The 21,362-nt window shown below is 38.1% G+C and overlaps 1 protein-coding gene across 4 annotated transcripts in view; it reads right to left on the bottom strand.

The window, feature by feature from the left end:
- Nucleotides 1-1,015: 1,015 nt before the first annotated feature.
- Nucleotides 1,016-21,362, bottom strand: part of LOC146510146 (actin-binding LIM protein 3-like) — a 60,277-nt gene continuing 39,930 nt past the window's right edge. Inside the window, exons 14-24 of one of the 4 annotated variants that reach the window (XM_085174843.1) lie at nucleotides 19,934-19,984; nucleotides 12,171-12,308; nucleotides 11,955-12,019; nucleotides 11,493-11,640; nucleotides 9,087-9,102; nucleotides 7,832-7,842; nucleotides 6,039-6,097; nucleotides 5,270-5,336; nucleotides 5,105-5,129; nucleotides 3,588-3,678; nucleotides 1,016-2,725 (exon numbers count right to left, since the gene is read on the bottom strand). In XM_085174843.1, the coding sequence (XP_085030969.1) occupies nucleotides 2,612-2,725; nucleotides 3,588-3,678; nucleotides 5,105-5,129; nucleotides 5,270-5,336; nucleotides 6,039-6,097; nucleotides 7,832-7,842; nucleotides 9,087-9,102; nucleotides 11,493-11,640; nucleotides 11,955-12,019; nucleotides 12,171-12,308; nucleotides 19,934-19,984 (785 nt within the window). In that variant the 3' untranslated portion in view covers nucleotides 1,016-2,611. The other 3 variants (XM_085174842.1, XM_085174841.1, XM_085174840.1) reach the window with 3 other exon arrangements.

Genomic DNA, 21,362 nt, shown 5'->3' with positions numbered 1-21,362 from the left:
GTCACATCATTGCAAAACAGCAAAATATCTAGTAAAAACCTGACACGGGACCTGAGAGATGCATCTGGCTCTTCAGCTGATTATCTACTGTTCACTGAAGCATTATCAGAAAGGAAAAGTAAGTGGGAGAAAATACTGAGGTATGCTAGATTATACAACAACTAGACTGAAAATTAAATTTTTGGTTTAAATCATATACGAACAAAGGCGATCAGGAGAGGGGTAAAACAGTGAGTTTCTAAAGCCGCCTAAAAACACAGTGGAGGTCTTTCAAGAAGCCTGGAAACTATTTCTTGAAGATGACTTATTAAAGAAGAGTTTGGCTGAAGGAGTTCAGTCTCTCTCACACAAAAAGTCAAATATTAATGTTGATGTTCTTTAGAATGGTGAAAACTGTCTTTTTGAAGAAAAAAAAATACAAATCCAGATATTTCTTTGCAAGCTCCTTTGACAAATCCAGATAGTTTTGAAGCTGTTGAGATAATTACTAGAATTTTGTTCAGCAATTTGTCATATGTCACGATGGCTCCACCATGAATACGAGACTATTAATATGAAATAAAATAATAATAACAGTGAAAATAATGTTTCATCATACAGAGTAACCCAGTGAGGTCTTCATGGCTGGCTGAGTTCTCTTAAATATGGATACTAATAGGTAAATTCAGCTGGTAAACCATCCATGTCAGGTGGTAAAACCAAAGTACAACCAGAAAAAAATAAACGTCTATGTTCATGATACCAAATAACAGCTAATACAAGTTTATGAATAAAAAAGATTGCAAAGGTTGGGTGCTGTTGGGTGCTAATTCAGGTGGTGCAGCTGCAATAAATGTCACTCGGTTAAATAAATAATTGTATTTAAACCTCTCAGATTATGTATTATATTTCTAAAATGCACATTACTTTAATTAAAAAAATGTTCATATAATAAACTAATATAAATTATTATTATTACGTGCACAAAAATACAAACCTGCCAAGAGTTTCACTGATTTTCTGAGTTTCAATTCACTGATAGTCCTCCACTTTCCTAAAGCGTTTATCAAAATTCCTATATTTTCCAGATAAGGAAGCAGCTCTCCGTACCCCCCAGATCTGCAGTAAAACTGAACACTCTGAGAGATAAGACAGGTCCAGGTGAAAGCACTTTAAAGATGAGCCCTTGATTAATGATTGTGTCAGTGAAGTCTAAAAATACAAACCATAGAACAGATAACATCATAACTTCTATTGAGTTGCATTCGAGGGTTGGAAGAAAAAAATACCGCACGCTAAATAAATCAGTGCATCATTTATTTAAGAGTAGCAGTGAAAGACATTAGGCTGTAAATGAAAACTCCAATAAACAAAAAGGCAAACATTGTATATGTGATTAATTGTTGCAGCCTGTAAACACAAAAACCCTCCACTTGGTTCAAGGGCATTACTTCACCTTTTACAGCCGGTTAAAACAAACTTGAGTCATTCTTTGCAACATCTATCCAGTGCCTTTTGTTTTAATTAGACCACTTTCAGCTCAGTCACTACAAATTGCATCTGTTAATCACAAACACAAACCTTTACTTCATATTTTCATATTTCTTCCTTCAATATTTCCTTTCTTGGCATTTCTCATATTCAGAGTTCTTCACTTTGTTCAGATGGCTTTTAAATATTAATAAAAGAAAATTCTTGATTAACTGTTTACCATCGTCAGTCATACACTCACACCCTCACACATACACGACACGTCAGAAAAACAGTGTTTCAACTGTAGTTCAGCATCTGAAATTCGGGCTTGTTTCTTGAGAACAACTGCAAATACGAACAAAAAACTTGGATTTCCATATATAAGTGAAACACACACGTCTTGTTTTAAAGTGTATAGTACTAAACCCCCACTTCTAAACTAACACGTCCCAGCTCTGAGCCATGACGCAGCTCATTTATGTCAAATGTCATTTCAAAGCAAACGTCGATGAACTGTCCAGTCTGCTTGCACGTGTAGAAAAGAAGTGTGTAATATGGCTTCAGAAATACTGACATCAAAAATCAAATATGTTGTTTGAAAAATGTAGACGAAAACCTTTGGTTTTCAAGATGTGCACATTATAAAAACACATTATTTATACACCATGTTCAGTAACCCCAATGCTGAGAATCACACAGTGCTCATTTTCTTGTCTTGCCAGTTTATCAGACTTTGCAGCAACTCTCAACCCCTAAAACTAGATTCTAGAACAGCTGACATACTTCATAAGAATACACGTTTTTTGGCAGACCTGGAGTTTCTTAAAAAGCACATCAGTAGTTCAGACAAAAACTGTAACGCTCGTGTAAACATACTGCCATCTGCTGGTAGGAGAGGCACAAGCAGCCCGTTGTAGCTCCAGTGAAGCTCTCTGCTCCTCTTTTAGTTTTCTACCACTCAGTTTTCCCTTCTTGGTGGGGATTTTTCCTCAATTTTGCCCACTTGGCAGACTTCACAAACATTGCTTAAGAAGTCCGAACACACGGCAGCTACAACAAGCCAAGAACATCTCTCTTCTGCCTTCTTATTTTGTTCAGTTCTTCTTCCGCTGAGCCATGGACTCAAGCTGGGTTCAGTGAAAGGATCTGTTGACTTTTCTCAGAAGAGTCTGACCTGTTTCTTCAGTTCATTTTGTTTCCACTGAGCAAGACAGTCAAAGGCAGACATGGACATGCTGAAGACTCTATAAAACTCCTCTGGGGAGAGATGACGCTGTTAGCAGGAAGAGACAAAGAAGATTAAAACACAATCTCATTTTTACATTTAATAAACCATAGAGAAAAAACATTAATAATGTGACACGACCAGTTGCACAGTTTCTAAAATTCATAAGTAGTGACCTTTGCTGATACAGTACCAAATGAAAAGACATACAGTACTATACAAAAGTATCGAGTCGAGTCTATAAAGTTTGCTTTTAAGTAGCCAGGCTTTCAGAAGCACTTTCAATTTTTTTCTTAGGACACTGGCAGTTTTTTCTTAGTCCACTCCTTGTACCTGAGCCTGGAATTCAACATTTTTGAAGCAGTGCGTGATAATCTTGACAAACAACTGAACAAAAGCCAGTCAAAATCTTTGAATGTCCTTCAAGAGGCCTAGAAAGTTCAAGCTCTTTGGAACTGTAAAAACTATGTTTTTGCTTTGTGCACTCTATTTCCATTTACGTTTGCACGTGTTTCAGTAAATCACTGCACCTACTTCCCATTTTGTTAGCAAAATATAAAGAAATGAATGGTGACTCAGGACTTTTGCACAGTGCAGCACACAGGGAACACTATGCTTTAAATGTTTTTCTCTGCTAATGATCAGTCTGTCCATTCAGCTTTACATTGCAGGTTGTTTGAGGCTACGGGCAACAACATCTGCCACTTAGTGCTTAGAGGAAGGCTCTGTACTCTGCTTTCTTTGCTGCTCTATGACTCGTAAAACATCTGCAGTGCTCATTGTGTCCAACATGAGGGACACTGCAGGGTTTTTTGTTCTTTAGTGTTGAGAGCTTTCATCACAGTCTGAAAGATCAAAAGCAACGCTTGATGTAGACTTTGTGAAAGAGTTGGGTCCTATAACAGGTCACCTCTAGTCTGGCTCGGTCCACATCACTGGGGAGGCGCTGCTGCCCTCTGACTGACACCACAAGGGCTTCATATGGGTAGATCTTATGAAGAAAGAAAACATATCATTAATACCTGTCAAAGGGGTTGTTTTATTATTAATATTCCTGTAAGGTTCCTCATCAAAATCCACCATGGTTGATTTAGCTGAAATAAGTATGAAACGCTAAAAGGACTTAAAAGGACTTTAAATGCTGACTTCATTCTAAATTCTTTACTGAAAATGATTATTTGAATGAGGATGAAAACAAAAACACCAGTAAAAATTTTGGAAATTCAGTATATATTTTAACATGTTTGCATCAGAAGAATCTGAATCATTTTGCATTTGTTTTACCCTCTAGTGGTCAAATGCAGTTACAATGCCAACAACCCCTAAAACTGCATATGAAGAAAAAAACAGAACATTAAGTTTATTTTTTCAAATTTGTGATTTCACCAATGAAAATGTTAAGAAATGCTGTTTTTTTTCTGGTGTTAATGAAGTTCTCGGTTGATTTTCTTTTTTATCCTAAAATGATGACTTGTAAAGAACAAGTGAGAATTATTTACAATAATTACGCAGCAGAATCAAGTCTGCTGATGTCTGTTGTCAGCATAATTCTGATCTTCCTGAGCTATAAATTATAATCATCTAAATGCAAACAAAAAAAAAGCTTGAACGGTTTTACTTTACATGTATTTTTAATTCAGTGCCAAAAAGTACAAAATAAACAGGAGCTTTTTCAGGATACAGCATGTGACACCAACATGTAACATTGTTACATAAAAACTAAAAAGAAGAAGAAATATATATTTATTGTGATTATATACAAAATAGCTACGCAATCAAGATTTGAGCAACCAAAATCTTCCCTGAAGGTTCTCATCTATAGCAGGTGTTGTGATATCATCATGTTGCCAAGCAACCACCTACCAAGTTAACTGATGCCTTTGTAGTTTATGTGCCTATAAGACCTTAAAAGCGTCATATGATTAAAATTTCATGACAATATCATGCAATTTTTTAACCACAAAACTTATGCATAGAATTATGCATGCTATGTTGAGATACCATGTTGCCTAGCAACTGCCTAAAAAGGAGAAAAACTACAGACCAGACAATACTGGAGAATGGCCATGCACTAGTATATACACAATACATGACTATTATTTATTATTAACTTTCCAATTAGGCAGCTTGATCTTAGAGAGTACTGTCATAGTACTGTCAGCCTGTGTTTACTCATATTCACGAGTACAAATATACTTATCTTGCCATAAAAAGACAAGGCTGGTACTGTTAGCTTTTGTTACCGTCTATTTGTGGGTTTGACTTTGCTGTCAGTAAAATGAGTCTGTCACCGTTACAATTTCTCTGGCTGAAGTGGGTGGTACTGAGTGAGATTAATTCATTATTCAGATTAAAGAAGCAACATCATCATTCTTATCCACTGATACAAACCTGTCACTCTTTGCTCAGCAACAGATTTCTTACTTTTAGCAACTGGATCTTACCTTATATTCTGAAAAGAAGGAGAAAAAAAGGAGTCACTGACAATTGCTGTTCCAACAGTTCTGACTAACATGTGTTAAGGTATGCAATAGATCAAGAGAAAAACTCTAAAAAGTGGAGTAAGCAGATTGAGCTAAGCAATAGGCTTACCTCTTATCTGCCAATTAACTGCATTAGTGCTGTCATACTGGTAATAATCTCCACCAACACTCCCAGGCTGCCGCAACAGGAAAGTGCATTTTAGGAAAACATGGAATAAAAATACACATTTAATATTTTACAATATTTTAGTGTTTTTTGGTCTAACAACTTATCACACTAATGTAACGACAGCATCATGCCACTTGTCTCACTTGGCCTTAAGAAGCAACTGATACAAATGGGTTTCAGGTCAGTAGCAAATGAAGGACTTTGCAATGTATTACAGTTTAGCAAATGGCCATGTGTATCTTATTCTCTCTCTGACTCTTGAGAGGAAACCTACATTCATTATCTGTGGACTGCAATCATCAATTATGGGAACTTGGTTTTTGTCTCCAAACACAAGGCGAGTCATCACACACACACACACACATCTGGTGTTGCTATCCTCGTGGGGACATTTCATTGACGTAATGCTTTCCCTAGCCGCTTACCCTAACCATCAAAAATAAATGCCTAATCCCAATTGTAACCCTGACACTAAAACCACATTTTGAGTGTGAAAAATGCCTTCAACCCCGTGGGGACCTGGATTTTGGTCCCCACGAAGGCTGTTGGTCCCCACCAGTATAGTAAATTTCAGATTTTGGTCCCTACCAAGATAGGAGGAACTGGAACACACACACACACACACACACACACACACACACACACACACACACACACACACACACACACACACACACACACACACAGCCAAAACCCATTGATTCCTTACCCTGTTCAGTGCATTTCTACCGTAGCCTGGCAACGAGGCTGATTTGGCAATGTAGGAGTCTGGCAGAACAAACAAAAATACATAAACAAGCACATGAAGTATGAAAACTGATACCGGCACACTTAAATTAGAATCAAGAGTACACTGCCTCTATTGTCTGTGGTGCTTTTGGTTTATTTATTTAATTATTTATTTGGGGGAAAAAAGAGGTTACTTCACAGCTTCATACGTTTTAATTTGATTTTGTCAAATACAACAAGAAATAAACTACAAATACATTTCTGTATCTGATTTTAAGAAAGCTATGGGTTTTGAGCTGTGGGTAAATGGGGGAAAACATTTTGCTTTTTTTCTGTCAATGAGCAGAAGCTATATTTTGCTGTTTAATCAGGTTTTCTCTCCACTTTTTTTCTACTGAAGTCTTGCATAAGAAATGTTTTCATGTCTGAAAAGTGATAATCTAATGGTTTTTCTGTCTTATGCTCATTTTTCTATCTAATATCTTTCACCCAACTCTGATCTTGAAACCTCTCATCTCAATAGCTCAAACAGCGAGTTACTGACATGTTGCTGGGAGTTTGGAAAAAGGCCTCCGATCAACTTTCTATCGTTTCATATAAGAATTCAAAGCAGAAGTGCTCTTTTTTCATATATTTGAAATCTCAAGGCTACAACACAATGTCTCAAAGACCCAAGCTGTGATCTGAGATGGCTTTTAAGTTGCAGAAAAGAGTTGCATTACTTCCTTTATACCAACATAGCACCTGTCTTGTAATCAGTGATAACCACTGGTGGCAACTAAGTATCTCCGGTCATCCTTGCACTTGTTGTGTGCACTGCTGCAGTGGAAGCAGCAGAGGGCAGTGTAATCCCACTGTTCCTCTCAATTCATTTGGCTTATCAACTGCCTTTACTTCACTATCACTGTTTCCTGTTCCTGTTCTTTCACTGTCACTAGATTTTCCCTCCTTTTTCCACTCCTCCCTCTAACTCCTCTGTTCATCCTTCCTCCCTCCCTCTCTCTTTTACTCTGGTGTTGAAAGGAATTAAATTACCCTGTAATGTCAAAGAGCCCTGGCGAAACACCATGATGCAGCAGAATACAGGCTGCTGTGTATTGGCAATGCACAGTGTGTGTAAAATACTGAACTATAATGAGTTTGTCATCTACTACTTTCTTTCTCAACAAGAAATGAGATATAGTCAGTGTTCATCGCAGATATGTACTGCTCTGTTGCCAGCATGAAAACTATTAGCATAAGCATCTCATGTATCACAATTTTTGTTTTGTTGTTCCTTCACTATAATAACTGAATCTTTGAATCTTTATAGCTAACGTTTGGTGTATTTAGTGCACCATCAAAATTACTTTATTGGGCACAAATGCACAGTTTTCAAAAACAAATATGGAAGCCCAGTTCGGACTTTAATGCCTTAAAACATTAACAACTATTAAAAGCAGAAGAACAGCATCGGAATTCCCCAAAATCTTTAAAAATATTGTCACATGTAACAACAGCTTATAGAACAGATCACTGTGGATGATGCAGCTTCTGAAAAAAAAAGAAAAAAAGACAGGCCTTGTTGTCATTCATCTTCCTACCCGTAACTCAAAAGATAGAGGTGTCTGTGCACGCATCAGTGTAAACTGATAAAAATCTCCTACTTAAAGCTCTGCTGCTGTCACAGCAGAACTAACAGGATGAAGAAGATGAGGGGAAAAGCCGGCTCTCTGTGCCGCGGCTCCCATTGGGATGAACAAGCAGATCAAAACACATTGACGAACCACTCACCGCTGTCAGCGCTGCAGAGGGACCTGGGAGCTGAAAGACAGACAAACAAAAGAGTGGGGAGAGGGGCCATATGAAAATATTGTAATTTCACCAGTTTCATACTGTGAAAATTTTGTCTCAAGCCCCAAAAATGCAGTTTTTTAAAAATGATTTAGAATAAGAACTTTAGCTCAATAAACACTTTAGTGGAGGGACTTGTTTTCCAGAAAAGAGATGCTAGTAAAGAGCAGAATAAAATACTGCTAAAGAAAAACAGCAAGATAGATTTTGAATTCATCTCCGATTCAGTTAAAACACTGAGGAACAAATTGTGCAGTGATCTGTGGAATCTAGTGAGAAAGTTATAGTATGTTATGGGACACAAAGAGAACTTTAGGAGGTCACTACATCAAATTATCTATCTCCATCTCCCTAGCACAATCTTTTCTTTTCTTCCCGCCTCACATCGTCATCTTCAATCCTTTGTCCAATATATGCACTATTACTCCTCTGCACATGACATCCTACTTAACACACATAAGAATCCAGGCATTCTGTTGTATATATCTTGAAATACTGAAATTGTAATAGTAATTAGGATATCTACCAAATGAAGAGGACTCCATGTTAAATATAATGCAATGAATTTGAACATTTGACAAAATAAAACCCACAAAAAATACATTCTATGCACAGTGTGTGAGAACAAAGGCATAGCTGAAGTTAATATTGGGATATTCATTCTCGTCTTTAAAAAGCATTGGCAATCAGCAGATGTTCTTCATCCTGATCCATTAAACTGACTGAAGCTGCAACAATGCTGCTGTCCTTTGTGGACCATGTTGGTCTTTTGGTTTAGTGTGCGCATAAACATGCATATCAGTTGCTGGGACAACATGAACAGATGTCACACTCTGTTAAGTAGGGTTAATAAATCTACCACATAGTAAAAGTATTAGTTTTCAGTGGCGAGGGTATACATATTTTAAAAAGCCAGTTGTTTTGGGAGATGTCTATAAAACATCAGCTGTGTGAGAACATGTCCCTAAGAAGATCTGCATGCAGGATTAATCACTACCAAGACCTATACATCATTTAAAATATGAAGCACTATGTGCATAGGCATGCAGCACGTTAGATATTTATATGCTTATGGCACATACCCACTGCACTTATTTTGAATAGAGTTTTGCAGTTATTTTTCTCAAACATAGATAAACAAACAAATAAATAAAGGAAAAAGTTATTTTCCTTTTTTCCATTTTATTATAATGACTTACTAGCAAAGCTTGCTAATGACTGTAGTTGCAAACTGTTTCTGTCACTATGGTGAAATAATTACAGTGAGAATGCTAACAAGTTTAGCAGCCACAATTTGCTTAGTTTCGCATGATAGCGTGCTAGCAATTGCTAATTACAAAACAAAACTACAGCTGAGGATCTTGTAAAAACATCTTTAAGTCTTTAAACTGAACAAATAATCAAAGATAATAATGATTTATTATAAAAAAAATAATAAATCACAAGCACTTAGTCGTTAACCTTGCCCTTTTACGGCTAGTTTTGTACTAATTTAAATGCAGCTGCTTCTCTAGTATTAGTGCTAAACTTAAGACAGCTGCATCACTGCTGAATATTAATTATTGATCCTGTACACACTTAAGTACATTTGAATGATTATGCAATCACTTATAAATCTAGAATCAATGACTCTGAAGGCTGAATCAGAATAAAACAAAACAACTGCAATGCTAAGTTGTTTTCTAGTAATTAACTTAAGCTTTGACCTGATGACTAAAGGTCATCACTGAGAATGATATAAATGTGTTTACCAGCTGTCATCCTCTGGTGAACACGAAATGTGAAATTGTCATGGCCATACCACCATGCTGAGATATATTAGACCGAAGTGATTGACTAACTAACTGATGGACAGATACTGCCATCCTTAGGGTCACGCTGCTAGCGTGGATAAAAATGGTCCGAATCAATTCAGTGAGATGAAGTCTCCAAGCATGTCAGTCAGTTTGTAGCAGTTCATTCCATTTCTGAAAAATGGTGAACATCCCATTTTAGAATTAGCCTCCTCTGAAGAACAGATGAGAGTGCGCCTGTCAGGATTTTCTAATCAGTATAATAACAGCAAGCACCATAAACCCATAGTGATTACACAGCACTGAGCACCCACATTATTCATACCTCTCTCTCTCTCCGTGACCTCCCTGTGGACAGAGCTCATTTCCCTCTTTTTCCACCGCTCTCTGACCCTGATTTACTTCTAAGGCTTCATGTCGTACATCTTCTCTCAACAGCTCCAAATTGCTTTAGCTTCTGATTCTCTCTCACACCCTTATATATATATACACTTTCTATAGTGTTCACTCTTTGTTCCGCTTTAACAGGCTTCCTTTTATTCCTGCTGGACCCCCAGCACAACACAACACAACGCACGCTTTCTTTGCCTTTCTCCGAATCTCTCCATCTTTGTCTCGCGTTATCTGCTGAACACAATGAGGAATGGGATCAATTAAAGAGTTAACACAGAAGCGGGAAAACCCCACCAGCTCAGGCTCGGTCAGCAAACAGTACAACACCCAACACTGTTCCAGCTATAAAGGAAACTACATTTATTTCCTAACATCTAACCTTCAGTCACTGCATCCCAATCAGAATTAGCCCAAACCAAAACTAATGTTGTTTTAGCTACTAAAGCCTCAAACCTTTTAAACATTAAATAAATAAATAAAATACTTCAGGGACTGGGAATATATTGATAAGTCATGCAAACATTATTAACCTTCCACCAGAAGAGAGACAGAAAGGACGTAGCCACGCTAGCTACTATTTGAAGCTGAAATTCTTTATGAACACCAGCATGCTAACATGGTCACACTGATAATGCTAACATGCTGTTTTATATAAATCATATGTGAAATAGAAGATAGTCCGGTAAATACTGAGATACTTTAGAGAGATGGTTTATCCCGTAGACAGGGAGATATTTCTCCGATATTTGGAACAAATGAGGGAACAACCAATAGACAGACTTTCGCTACTTAACCAGATAAAAGGGGTGTTTGTAGCATTGTCATGAAAACAGTCTGTTGTGGCTCCTTTTCCTGTCTTTTTAAGTAAGCTTTCTTCTCATTAGCTGTCCCGCAAAAACAAACCGTTTGAACAAAGGATGACTTAGGCTGCGCTGCTCAGTCCTGTGTGCCTGAGATGACCATATAAGGGATATTTGCTCTCAGTGACGTCATATGAAAATACGAGTATAAAAAAAACTGTGCATTTAGAGCCATCTGAAGCCTGTGTTGACCTCATTATTTCAAACTTTAGCCATGTTTAATGTGAGCATTCACCAGTGTAACAGTATTTATATATATACACCATAAAATAAGAAAAAAGTAGAATATTATTACTTGAATATTTCTGCTTTACTCCAGCTAATCAACTTATAGCCGTGGCACCACCTCTTAAAATCATCAGACTTAGTTTGTTTTTTCTATAATGAATTACAATATAGACTTTTACTAATATAGCTGCAAAAATCCCACATCAAATTCATCACACTAAAGACAAGATTACGAGCCTAACCTACTGTCATGTGACAATGCATGGTAAATAAAGTTGATCAGCTTACTGGCATATTCAAGATGTAAATAAACACATGTACACACACACTTACAGCCATTAAGGGAGCTGTATCCCAGATTGCTCAGCGCCTCCTTGCTGCTACAGCGGGAGCTGTGTCTGCTACCCCACTGGTCATTGTCGTGACAACCTGCTCGTGCCTTCATCTCCTCCTTCAGGATCAATCTGCCAATTCCCTGCATGGAGTGAAGGAAAGTAGAGCAGAGGGGAGGAACAAAGAGAGATGGGAAAACAAGGTGGAACAAAAGGACAGATAGATGGAGTAATAAGAGTTGATTGAGTGGGATGGGTGCATGAGTTGACAGATGGTGATGGAAGAATGCAGGATAAAAGCGAAGGATGGATGTGAGGACAGAAGAAGAGAGGAGTACAGGGGCATCACTCTGTATCATGTCAAGTGAGGCTGGAAAGAAGCATTTAATTAACTGGCTCATTAAATATTAACCCTCACTTAAAATATAACAGGAAGAAGCAACAGATGTATTTTTACCCTGTTTATATTATGATTCAGTCCATCCTCCTCTCCTCCAGATGAAAACCTCCTCACCCTGGAGACTAGACAGAGAGATGGAGGAAATGAAAGGTAACAGGGAGCAAGTGAGAAGACTGAAAAAGTGAACATCAAAGTGAAAAAGCTGTCATTTGGCTCTGTGGGTTCAGTTTGTGTATAGCAGTAAAACATGCTGTTAAGTAGAAGGTGCTTTACCTTTTGGAGAGCCGGTATATGGGTAGTAGTTGGAGTTCGGGTGATAAATGCTGTTACAGTTTGAGGTGGAAAGGCGATTTGAATTGGTGAGATTGTCATTGGTCCTACTCTTATTGGCTGTTGGAGAGGCTGATATTTCTGACAAGAAGATAATTAGAGAAGCTGTTGAGGGTATTTTTTTAAAATTTATTGTTAAAGACACACTTTGAACATTTGATTTGTGACAGAAAGTGTTTTTGTCCTAGGATCTTGTGTTGAATTTCATGCTAGAAATAACAACAAAACAACCAGAAGTGAAACGTCTATATGGGTAGAAAGCCTTAAAGATGTTCTTGTTTAATGAAAGTGTCTTTTTTTCCCCCTCCCATTGTTGGCTTTAAAATGATTTTCTGACCAACGTGTTTGCTGATGCGTGAGTGCAAGAGAAACAAGACAGATGAAGTAGTGCATATATTTACAGAGAGGGGAGAGAGCACAGTATGTGAGAGGAAAGGAGGAGAAGAGGGGAGACGCATCAAAAACAGGGGAATGGAAAATCGAAAAGAGGTCAGAGACAATGGGAGGGGGTGTGATACAAAACTTCAAGCAGGCGATAATGCTGACTCTGAATAAAAAATATGAACAGAATGAAACACTTTAAGGTATTATACAAGTGTGTAAAGTTTCTGTTAGGGCTGAAATCTCACAAGAAGTAATTAAGAAAAATGCCAGCAAACAAAAAACTCTGTAAAAGCACACAAACCACAATGGAAACAGTATATCACAAAACACAATGGAGTGTTTTTGGAAGACAATAATGTGACAGCACAGCTGCACACGTGACAGAAACCAAACCACACGAATACACATGATACACAGAAGTGGAGTCATCTGTGCTGTCAGGGACCAATGACTGTAGAAAATACGTGAAAAAGACACACGCATGGTGGGTTTTTTTTTAATCAGATGATTCATATAACACTGTAGATTCATGTTTGCTATTAACTGCTAGTTTGTCACTTCTGCAGCTGGTCCATCACACTGTTGTTTCCCCAAACGTCTCTTGTGTTTTGTGTGCTTTTTGAGCATTTTTCTATTTGCTGGTGTTTTCTTAAGACGCAGTGCATTTGTACCTTCGGGGCCACTGTAAACTAATCATGTGTATACATGAATGGCATTTTTCTTCTTTGAAGGACACAAATAAAATCCATCTGTTTGTGCGTATTTGTTATCATTTTTGTATTGTGATGGTTTTTTTAATTTAATTTGAGTATTGATTTAACTTAAACATTTGATCAAGTGCAATATGGCTCCACCTCACCCCTATTTTTAGTATCATTTTACATCTAAAACTGATGCTACCTTTCAGATGCACTAAAACAGATGCAATGTATTATTGGCCTGACTTAGATCATTTGATACAGCTGGAGTTGCTAAAACGTTTTATCTGTGATTCCTTCTGTGGTATATCTAGATGTGGTAGATGACATGTGAGGAAATAGATGAAATAGTGTTATTGCATAGTGTTATAGGCAGATGTGCAGCCACATCTGCCTATAACACATTATGGTATCAATGTATCGTATACACACCTGATTATGGCATTTTGCCTTAATATGAAACCTACTCTATACATGATTAATGGTGTAAATGTAAATCCACATCCACACAGCCCAGTTTGCAGACTGCCCAACAGGAGAGAGAGAGGCTTGTCAGCACTTTGTGGCGCAATGTAAATCATGCAGAGGTCTTTCAGAAGAACTGTAACTCTGTTGGACCTGCCATGTGAGCACAGATAGATCATCTAGACACTATTTGGCACTGCTTCTCTCAGTTCCACCAGCGGAATCTGTAATCACAGGTTTGATGTGGCTGTATCAAAACTGCGATCAAACTTTACATCCACCTCAAGTCTGCATACCTTTATAGTTGAGCCAAGTAACCTTAAAGTAACTTTATCAACATGATGTATGGGGAATGCTACTGTCATAATTAGAAATGCACCAATCCATCAGCTCTGACTGTGATTTAGTATGTGCATTTTTCCAAAAGTCTCTTGAGGTAGCATTTGGCTAGAATGCTAAAAAACTGAGCAGGCTAGTCAGTGTGACTGGGTGATACAAGATTCAGTCATATTAAGGTCAATCTGGGAACTCACTAAATGGTCTTCAGACTTATGAGATATTTGGTCATACAGAGAAAAGGGCTGGCAGAAATCAACCTACATAGAAGCTACGGAGAGGCATTTGCATTCAGTTCTCCAAACAGCCAACAGCTCATATCTTAAATTTGATGTTGTTATGTTCAACTCCAGTGTCGATTGTTTGAAAAATTGAGCTGCTCGGGAAAGGGAGTGACGCTGGAATTCATCTTGAAGATGAAGAAGTGCAAAAAGAAATATGGAAAAAGCATAGTTTTGCATTTTATAAAGTTTATGGCTCTCTGAATTTTATATTTTAAGTAACTTTTTGAGCTTTTAGTCTTGAGTTGTGGTTACTTTTTATAATCTGAGGTCTGTTTATATCTTGAATTTCTTAAGTCTTCGTCTCCATCCCCCAGTTGTTAGTTCCTGTTTTGGGGAGGGGGGGGGGGGTATTTAGTTTTATTTCCTCCTTATCTTATTACTTACAGTGGCTTGCAAAAGTATTCGGCCCCCTTGAACTTTTCCACATTACAGCCACAAACATGAATCAATTTTATTGGAATTCCACGTGAAAGACCAATACAAAGTGGTGTACATGTGAGAAGTGGAACGAAAATCATGCATGATTCCAAACATTTTTTACAAATAACTGAAAAGTGGGGTGTGCGTAATTATTCAGCCCCCTGAGTCAATACTTTGTAGAACCACCTTTTGCTGCAATTACAGCTGCCAGTCTTTTAGGGCATGTCTCTACCAGCTTTGCACATCTACAGACTGAAATTCTTGCTCATTCTTCTTTGCAAAACAGCTCCAGATCAGTCAGATCAGATGGACAGCGTTTGTGAACAGCAGTTTTCAGATCTTGCCACAGATTCTCGATTGGATTTAGATCTGGACTTTGACTGTTCCATTCTAACACATGAATATGTTTTGTTTTAAACCATCCCATTGTTGCCCTGACTTTATGTTTAGGGTCGTTGTCCTGCTGGAAGGTGAACCTCCGCCCCAGTCTCACGTCTTTTGCAGACTCCAAGAGGTTTTCTTCCAATATTGCCCTGTATTTGGCTCCATCCATCTTCCCATCAACTCTGACCAGCTTCCCTGTCCCTGCTGAAGAGAAGCACCCCCAGAGCATGATGCTGCCACCACCATATTTGACAGTGGGGATGGTGTGTTCACAGTGATGTGCTGTGTTAGTTTTCCACCACACATAGCGTTTTGCATTTTGACCAAAAAGTTCCATTTTGGTCTCATCTGACCAGAGCACCTTCTTCACATGTTTGCTGTGTCCCCCACATGGCTTGTGGCAAACTACAAACGGGACTTCTTATGGTTTTCTGTTAACAATGACTTTCTTCTTGCCACTCTTCCATAAAGGCCAACTTTGTGCAGTGCACGACTAATAGTTGTCCTATGGACAGATTCCCCCACCTGAGCTGTAGATCTCTGCAGCTCGTCCACAGTCACCATGGTCCTCTTGGCTGCATTTCTGATCAGCGTTCTCCTTGTTCGGCCTGTGAGTTTAGGTGGACGGCCTTGTCTTGGTAGGTTTACAGTTGTGCCATACTCCTTCCATTTCTGAATGATTGCTTGAACAGTGCTCCGTGGGAGGTTCAAGGTTTGGGAAATCTTTTTGTAGCCTAAGCCTGCTTTGAATTTCTCAATAACTTTATCCCTGACCTGTCTGGTGTGTTCTTTGGACTTCATGGTGTTGTTGCTCTCAATATTTTCTTAGACAACCTCTGAGGCTGTCACAGAGCAGCTGTATTTGTACTAGAGATGGCACGATACCACTTTTTTATGTCCGATACCGATACCGATATCATAAATTTGGATAGCTGCCGATACCGATATGAATCCGATATAGTGTGTTTTTTAATCAACAAAACGTTTTTTTAATATCTTGCTGCATTTTGTATAAGTTTATACTCAAGTTTAAATAAATAACAACACTAAAGCTACTCTGTTATACCTGTATGTAAAAAATACACTGCGTCCAAAATATGTCATAGTTCAGCAACACTGATCAATCTAATAAAGTTAAACCTGCTCCATCCTCCCTATTCTGGTATTTTAAAGAGTACTTAGAAGAAATTTTAAGCAACCTAACTAATAGGGTTGCAAACTCCCAGCAAAAAAAGAAAAAAATAGGGAACCACCCTCCACCTCATGATGCTTAATCGATGTAATCAAATTTAATTTGATGCAGGGGGGAAATGCACAAAAATAAATTATTTTTCAAGAATAATTAAATAAATTCAACATCTTTCTTCAACAGAATTGCAGACTGCACAGATGGTATCTTCCCAAAGGAAAAAGTACTATAGCTTACTAGAGTATATTAGACTTAACAGTTACTATATACAGTAATGGACTTCTATATATTTTACACAAGATTAAAACTTTGGGTGTAAGAGTCAGATAATTATTTATTAAAAACTTGACATTTTAAATGAGAATAAGAAAGAAAAGTATGTCTTTGTGCCCCCTTTTCCCTGTTCATGCCCTATCGGCCCCCCTGGCTAAACTTTGCTAGATCCGCCCCTGCACAATTACCAGCCGTCAGCTACGTAGAAAAAGATCCTGGTGTAGAAATAATATTAAATAAATTCTAACAACAGCTTATCAAGCTTAAACGTGCTGCTGTTGTTCAGCCGCTGGTTTCCTCTTTCTGGTGAGAAGTGGGCCAAAAACTAAGAAGAGAGACGGACTCTCGACAGAAAAGCCGATCAGCTGATCATTAAGCTGTTTCACGATTGAAGCAGCAGGAGAGAGAGAGAGAGAGAGAGAGAGAGAGAGAGAGGCAGTCGCTCCAGGTATGGTTGTTAAGCTTAACGTGGGAATGCTTTACAGACATTCAGAGATGAACTTACACACTTGCTTTACTTCTCTCTGGGAAAACTTCCTCATAGATGAAATGCTGGTTTGCTAGCAAGGCTACAAATACACACAGCCGCTCTATCACGTGATGCACACTGCTGCTACGTGCTGCGGTTATGAGCCGAGTTATGCCGCGTAGCAAGTTTTGTGAGGTGCTTTTTTGATATTTAATGGATCGGATTACATTTCTTTATTTCTCGCCGATATCCGATCCAGTAATTTGGGTCAGTATCGGACCGATACCGATACGTAATATCGGATCGGTCCATCTCTAATTTGTACTGACATTAGATTACACACAGGTGCATGTAGTCATTAGCACTCATCAGGCAATGTCTATGGACAACTGACTGCACTCAGACCAAAGGGGGCTGAATAATTACGCACACCCCACTTTTCAGTTATTTATTTGTAAAAAATGTTTGGAATCATGTATGATTTTCGTTCCACTTCTCACGTGTACACCACTTTGTGTTGGTCTTTCACGTGGAATTCCAGTAAAATTGATTCATGTTTGTGGCTGTAATGTGACAAAATGTGGGCCGAATACTTTTGCAAGACACTGTAGATTCTGTTCACCTGTGTCTCATGTCCCTCAGATGTGCTCACTTCAGCTAATCCCCCCTCTTGTGTATATATAATGGCATCTTTCTGTCAGTCCTTGTACAGTGTCTGTTATTGTGTCTTCTGTGCCTAAATTGTTGGATTCCTGTATAATCTTTAATATTTATAGTTTGTACTTTTCAACCTATTTAAGTAAAGGTGTGTTTTCAATTTCTGCTGCTGCCTTAACCTCTTAAGCCCCAAAAAGCAGGAGATCAGGTAGGCTTGGGGCTTAAGAGGTTAAGAGTCTCCATATGAGTCCTCCTCCTACAGATACATGACAGCAAAAATGAGAAGCACAGACAATGGTTGCAGTGGTGGTGTAACAGATTGGCTATTTTTACTGTTTTTAATATTTTTAGTTTCTCCAGCCTCATCTGTTCTTCTGCCTCTGGCATCATGTTTAATCTTTACTCTGTATTATTTGTCTCTTGGTCACTTCTTTTTGATATGAAGTGAAGGTTAGTTTCTCATGTCTCTTTTTATGGATAATAATCAAATAGTCCTAAAATTGACTCCTACTTCCTTTTACCTGATTTTGATGGAAAACATCAAGGAAAGATGTCCAGAAGAACTTATAAGGAAACAGGATAAGGAAAGCTTTTTACTCAGAGAATCTGAATGCACACATTTGTTAATGGTGTACCATGTTAAAACTACAATGTCCCATAGCTGGACTAAATTACTAAATTACAAGAAGAACTACTTCATTACAAAGGCTGAAATTCTATAAAATTACATGAATCTTATTTTATTATTTTTTCCTGCCTGACCAATGATGCAGTAACTCCTATCCTACCTACTGTTGAAATTTTCTGTGACCAAAGTAAAATTCCCTCCATCAACAACTTAGGCTGGAGCCTTTCCCAGCTAGCCCCGAGTAAAAATGTATATCATATGATGATGATCAATCTAAAGGGTGGCGATGCAACCACAGACATGACTAATGTATATCTTAAACACACGTTGATATAGTTCATATAAGTTATAACATTGATTTAGACAGCTGATATAAATCTATGCTCTTCATACGAGGCAACACCTCCTTGAGAATTTTATTACAGCAGTGCAACATTGACAGATCAACTGTAGATTTTACTACCTGTTGTCAAACCATACAGCAGGGTTATGGTATGAGTAGGTCTCACTGTGAAATTAGTGATTGATCAGTTTGATTTAGGTCTAAATCACAGTCATTGTTTTGGTTAACAGTTGGATGGTTTGTTGCACGTAATAAAGGAAGGGTCTTTTCTTAGTAGTTGGAGAATTTGAACCGCTGTTATTATGGCTGCCATACAGATACTTCCGGGTCACTTCTATGCTCTCTGCTGTGACTATCTGCCAAATTATTGCTTTCACGTGTGTCTTGTTCCCACCTGTGCTTCACCTCCAGTCACCCCTGTGTGTGTGTGTGTGTGTGTGTGTGTGTGTGTGTGTGTGTATGTGTGTGTGTGCATAGTCCCGTATTGTCCCCTTTGTCAGTTTGTCTGTTTACCCCAAGAGGTGCTTTGCTTTCTGTCTGCCATCTTGCTTTATGTTGGGTTCATTTCTTGTAGTTTTTCACTTCACTACAATTTGTTAAAAGCAATAAAGGGCTAAACTGTTTAAAGACTACAGCTGATGGTTTTGAAATTGCATTTTAAACATGTATTTCTTAGGCTTTTCATAAACCGTTTACCCCATTGCAACCAAAGCCTACTTAACAGGGACAAATGATCAGTACCCAAAGGCCATCAACCTTTCTAGTTTCAGAAGGTGAAACTTATCTAGTGGACAACTGACAAGAGCTGAAAAATTGGGGAACAAAATTAGAGTTAATTCACACCATAAACTTTGTAACTGAATGGGTTGGGGTCAAACTGCAGCTACTTTAAGGCTGTGTAAGGGTCCAGAAGAAATTCTTTCATTTATTCTGAGTGTTTCCACTAAGAAGACTGAATCTAATCAGAGGTAGCAGATTACAGACAATAAAGAAGTGTGTCATAAATCTATACTGCAGCTTTAACTCAGATCTTCTCCGTAACTGGTTCGTTAAGTCAGACACACAGAACTATCACACTAAGACTATGCTACAATGAACACAAGAATCAACTAACTGGACAGATACACAGCCCCAAAAAAGGTTTTGAAATCACAAAAATTTGACCAATTAACCAACCTTGTCTCTTGTAGATGGGTGGTTTTCTATAGATGTTAGTTTCTTCAGAAGCTGAGAACAAAAGAGAGTCAGTTGGTGAGAAAAAGCAAAATAAACATTCAGATAAGAGGAGAACTTTGACCTTTAACTAATTCCTTAATAAACCAATTTGTTTGTACAATTAGACAGATACTTTATTGATCCCACAAAGGAAAGCTACTGTACATATTTACAACCCCAACCTGTACATAGTGTGGCTACAACACATACATATGTTCAGAAAGTGAGATCAAGTGATCCACAAGTTACTCTGCAGAGGACATTTTGTATTTCCTTTAAAAGTGTACTTGAAGGTTCAACAACAGTCAAGTGGCAACAAAATAATTCACAACCAAATACCTCATCCTATAGTCAAACTGTTCCTAGATGGTTTGGGCAATGATTTTTGTCCTCTGAACCCTGTCAGTTTCTTTTCAGAATATAATTTTTCCAAAAACACCATTTTTTTCATCCCTTTCTGCTCCAGTGCATCCTAGATGGAAGTGCCAGCTGCCATTTACATCTCGAACCTTCTTCAACCAGTTAACTCTTGGAAAGGGTGTGCTCACATATTTTAGTGGTGTTTTATGCGATCATGTGCAGAATTGTTATGACTAGTAATCAACACAGCTGCATCATCAGCATAAGCAGGCACATTAGTTCATGTATGTGAAACTGCAGCAAAGGTTAAACCTGTGAGACCCCATCTAAGCTGATTTAAAAGGCAACAGCATATGGCTGACCACATAGGGGCCAACCCTGCCTAATGCCTCTTTGTACAGTGACGTAGCTGCTGAGTCCTCTTATTATCAACAATATAGCAGTATTTGAATATAACAGCTTATCCCATGAAATAAAATGAAGGCTTCAAGCATCTGCAACAAAGATGATCTGCTTTTTCTTCCTCTAGACACAAAGGCCTAAATTGTCCAAGAGTGCGAGTTATTGAAAGTCTGAATATAATGAATAATGGCTTCCAGACCATCCTTAAATGTATTTGAAAGACATTCAGCTATTTTTATAGTTTGTACAGTGAAGTGAAGCTGGTCTCTGATTTCTTAGCAAACCCTAACATCTCTCTCTCCTTTTTTTGTTGCCTATAGGGCTCTTCAGGGAGTCACAACTGAGCTGCTGAATGGTAGTAAAAAAAGTCTTCTCAAAGGAAAGTTCGACTTCAGTGTAGGTAATCTCTCCATCTACATGACTGCCATCCATTCAATTCAGTTCAATTTTACTTAAATAGTGCCAAATCACAAGAAGAGTCGCCTCAAGGCACGTTGTATTGTAAGGTAAAGAGTCTACAATAATACAGAAAAAACTCCAACAATCAAACAAGTGCAGAAAGACTGACAGGAGGGGTCTGCTTCTGAATGTTAATTTGCCACAGTTGGTGCTGAGGGTGTCTTCTGTA

The sequence above is a fragment of the Neolamprologus multifasciatus genome, chromosome 10 (assembly GCF_963576455.1).
Source record: "Neolamprologus multifasciatus chromosome 10, fNeoMul1.2, whole genome shotgun sequence".
NCBI lineage: Eukaryota > Metazoa > Chordata > Actinopteri > Cichliformes > Cichlidae > Neolamprologus > Neolamprologus multifasciatus.
This window is presented reverse-complemented; position numbering and strand designations above follow the sequence as displayed.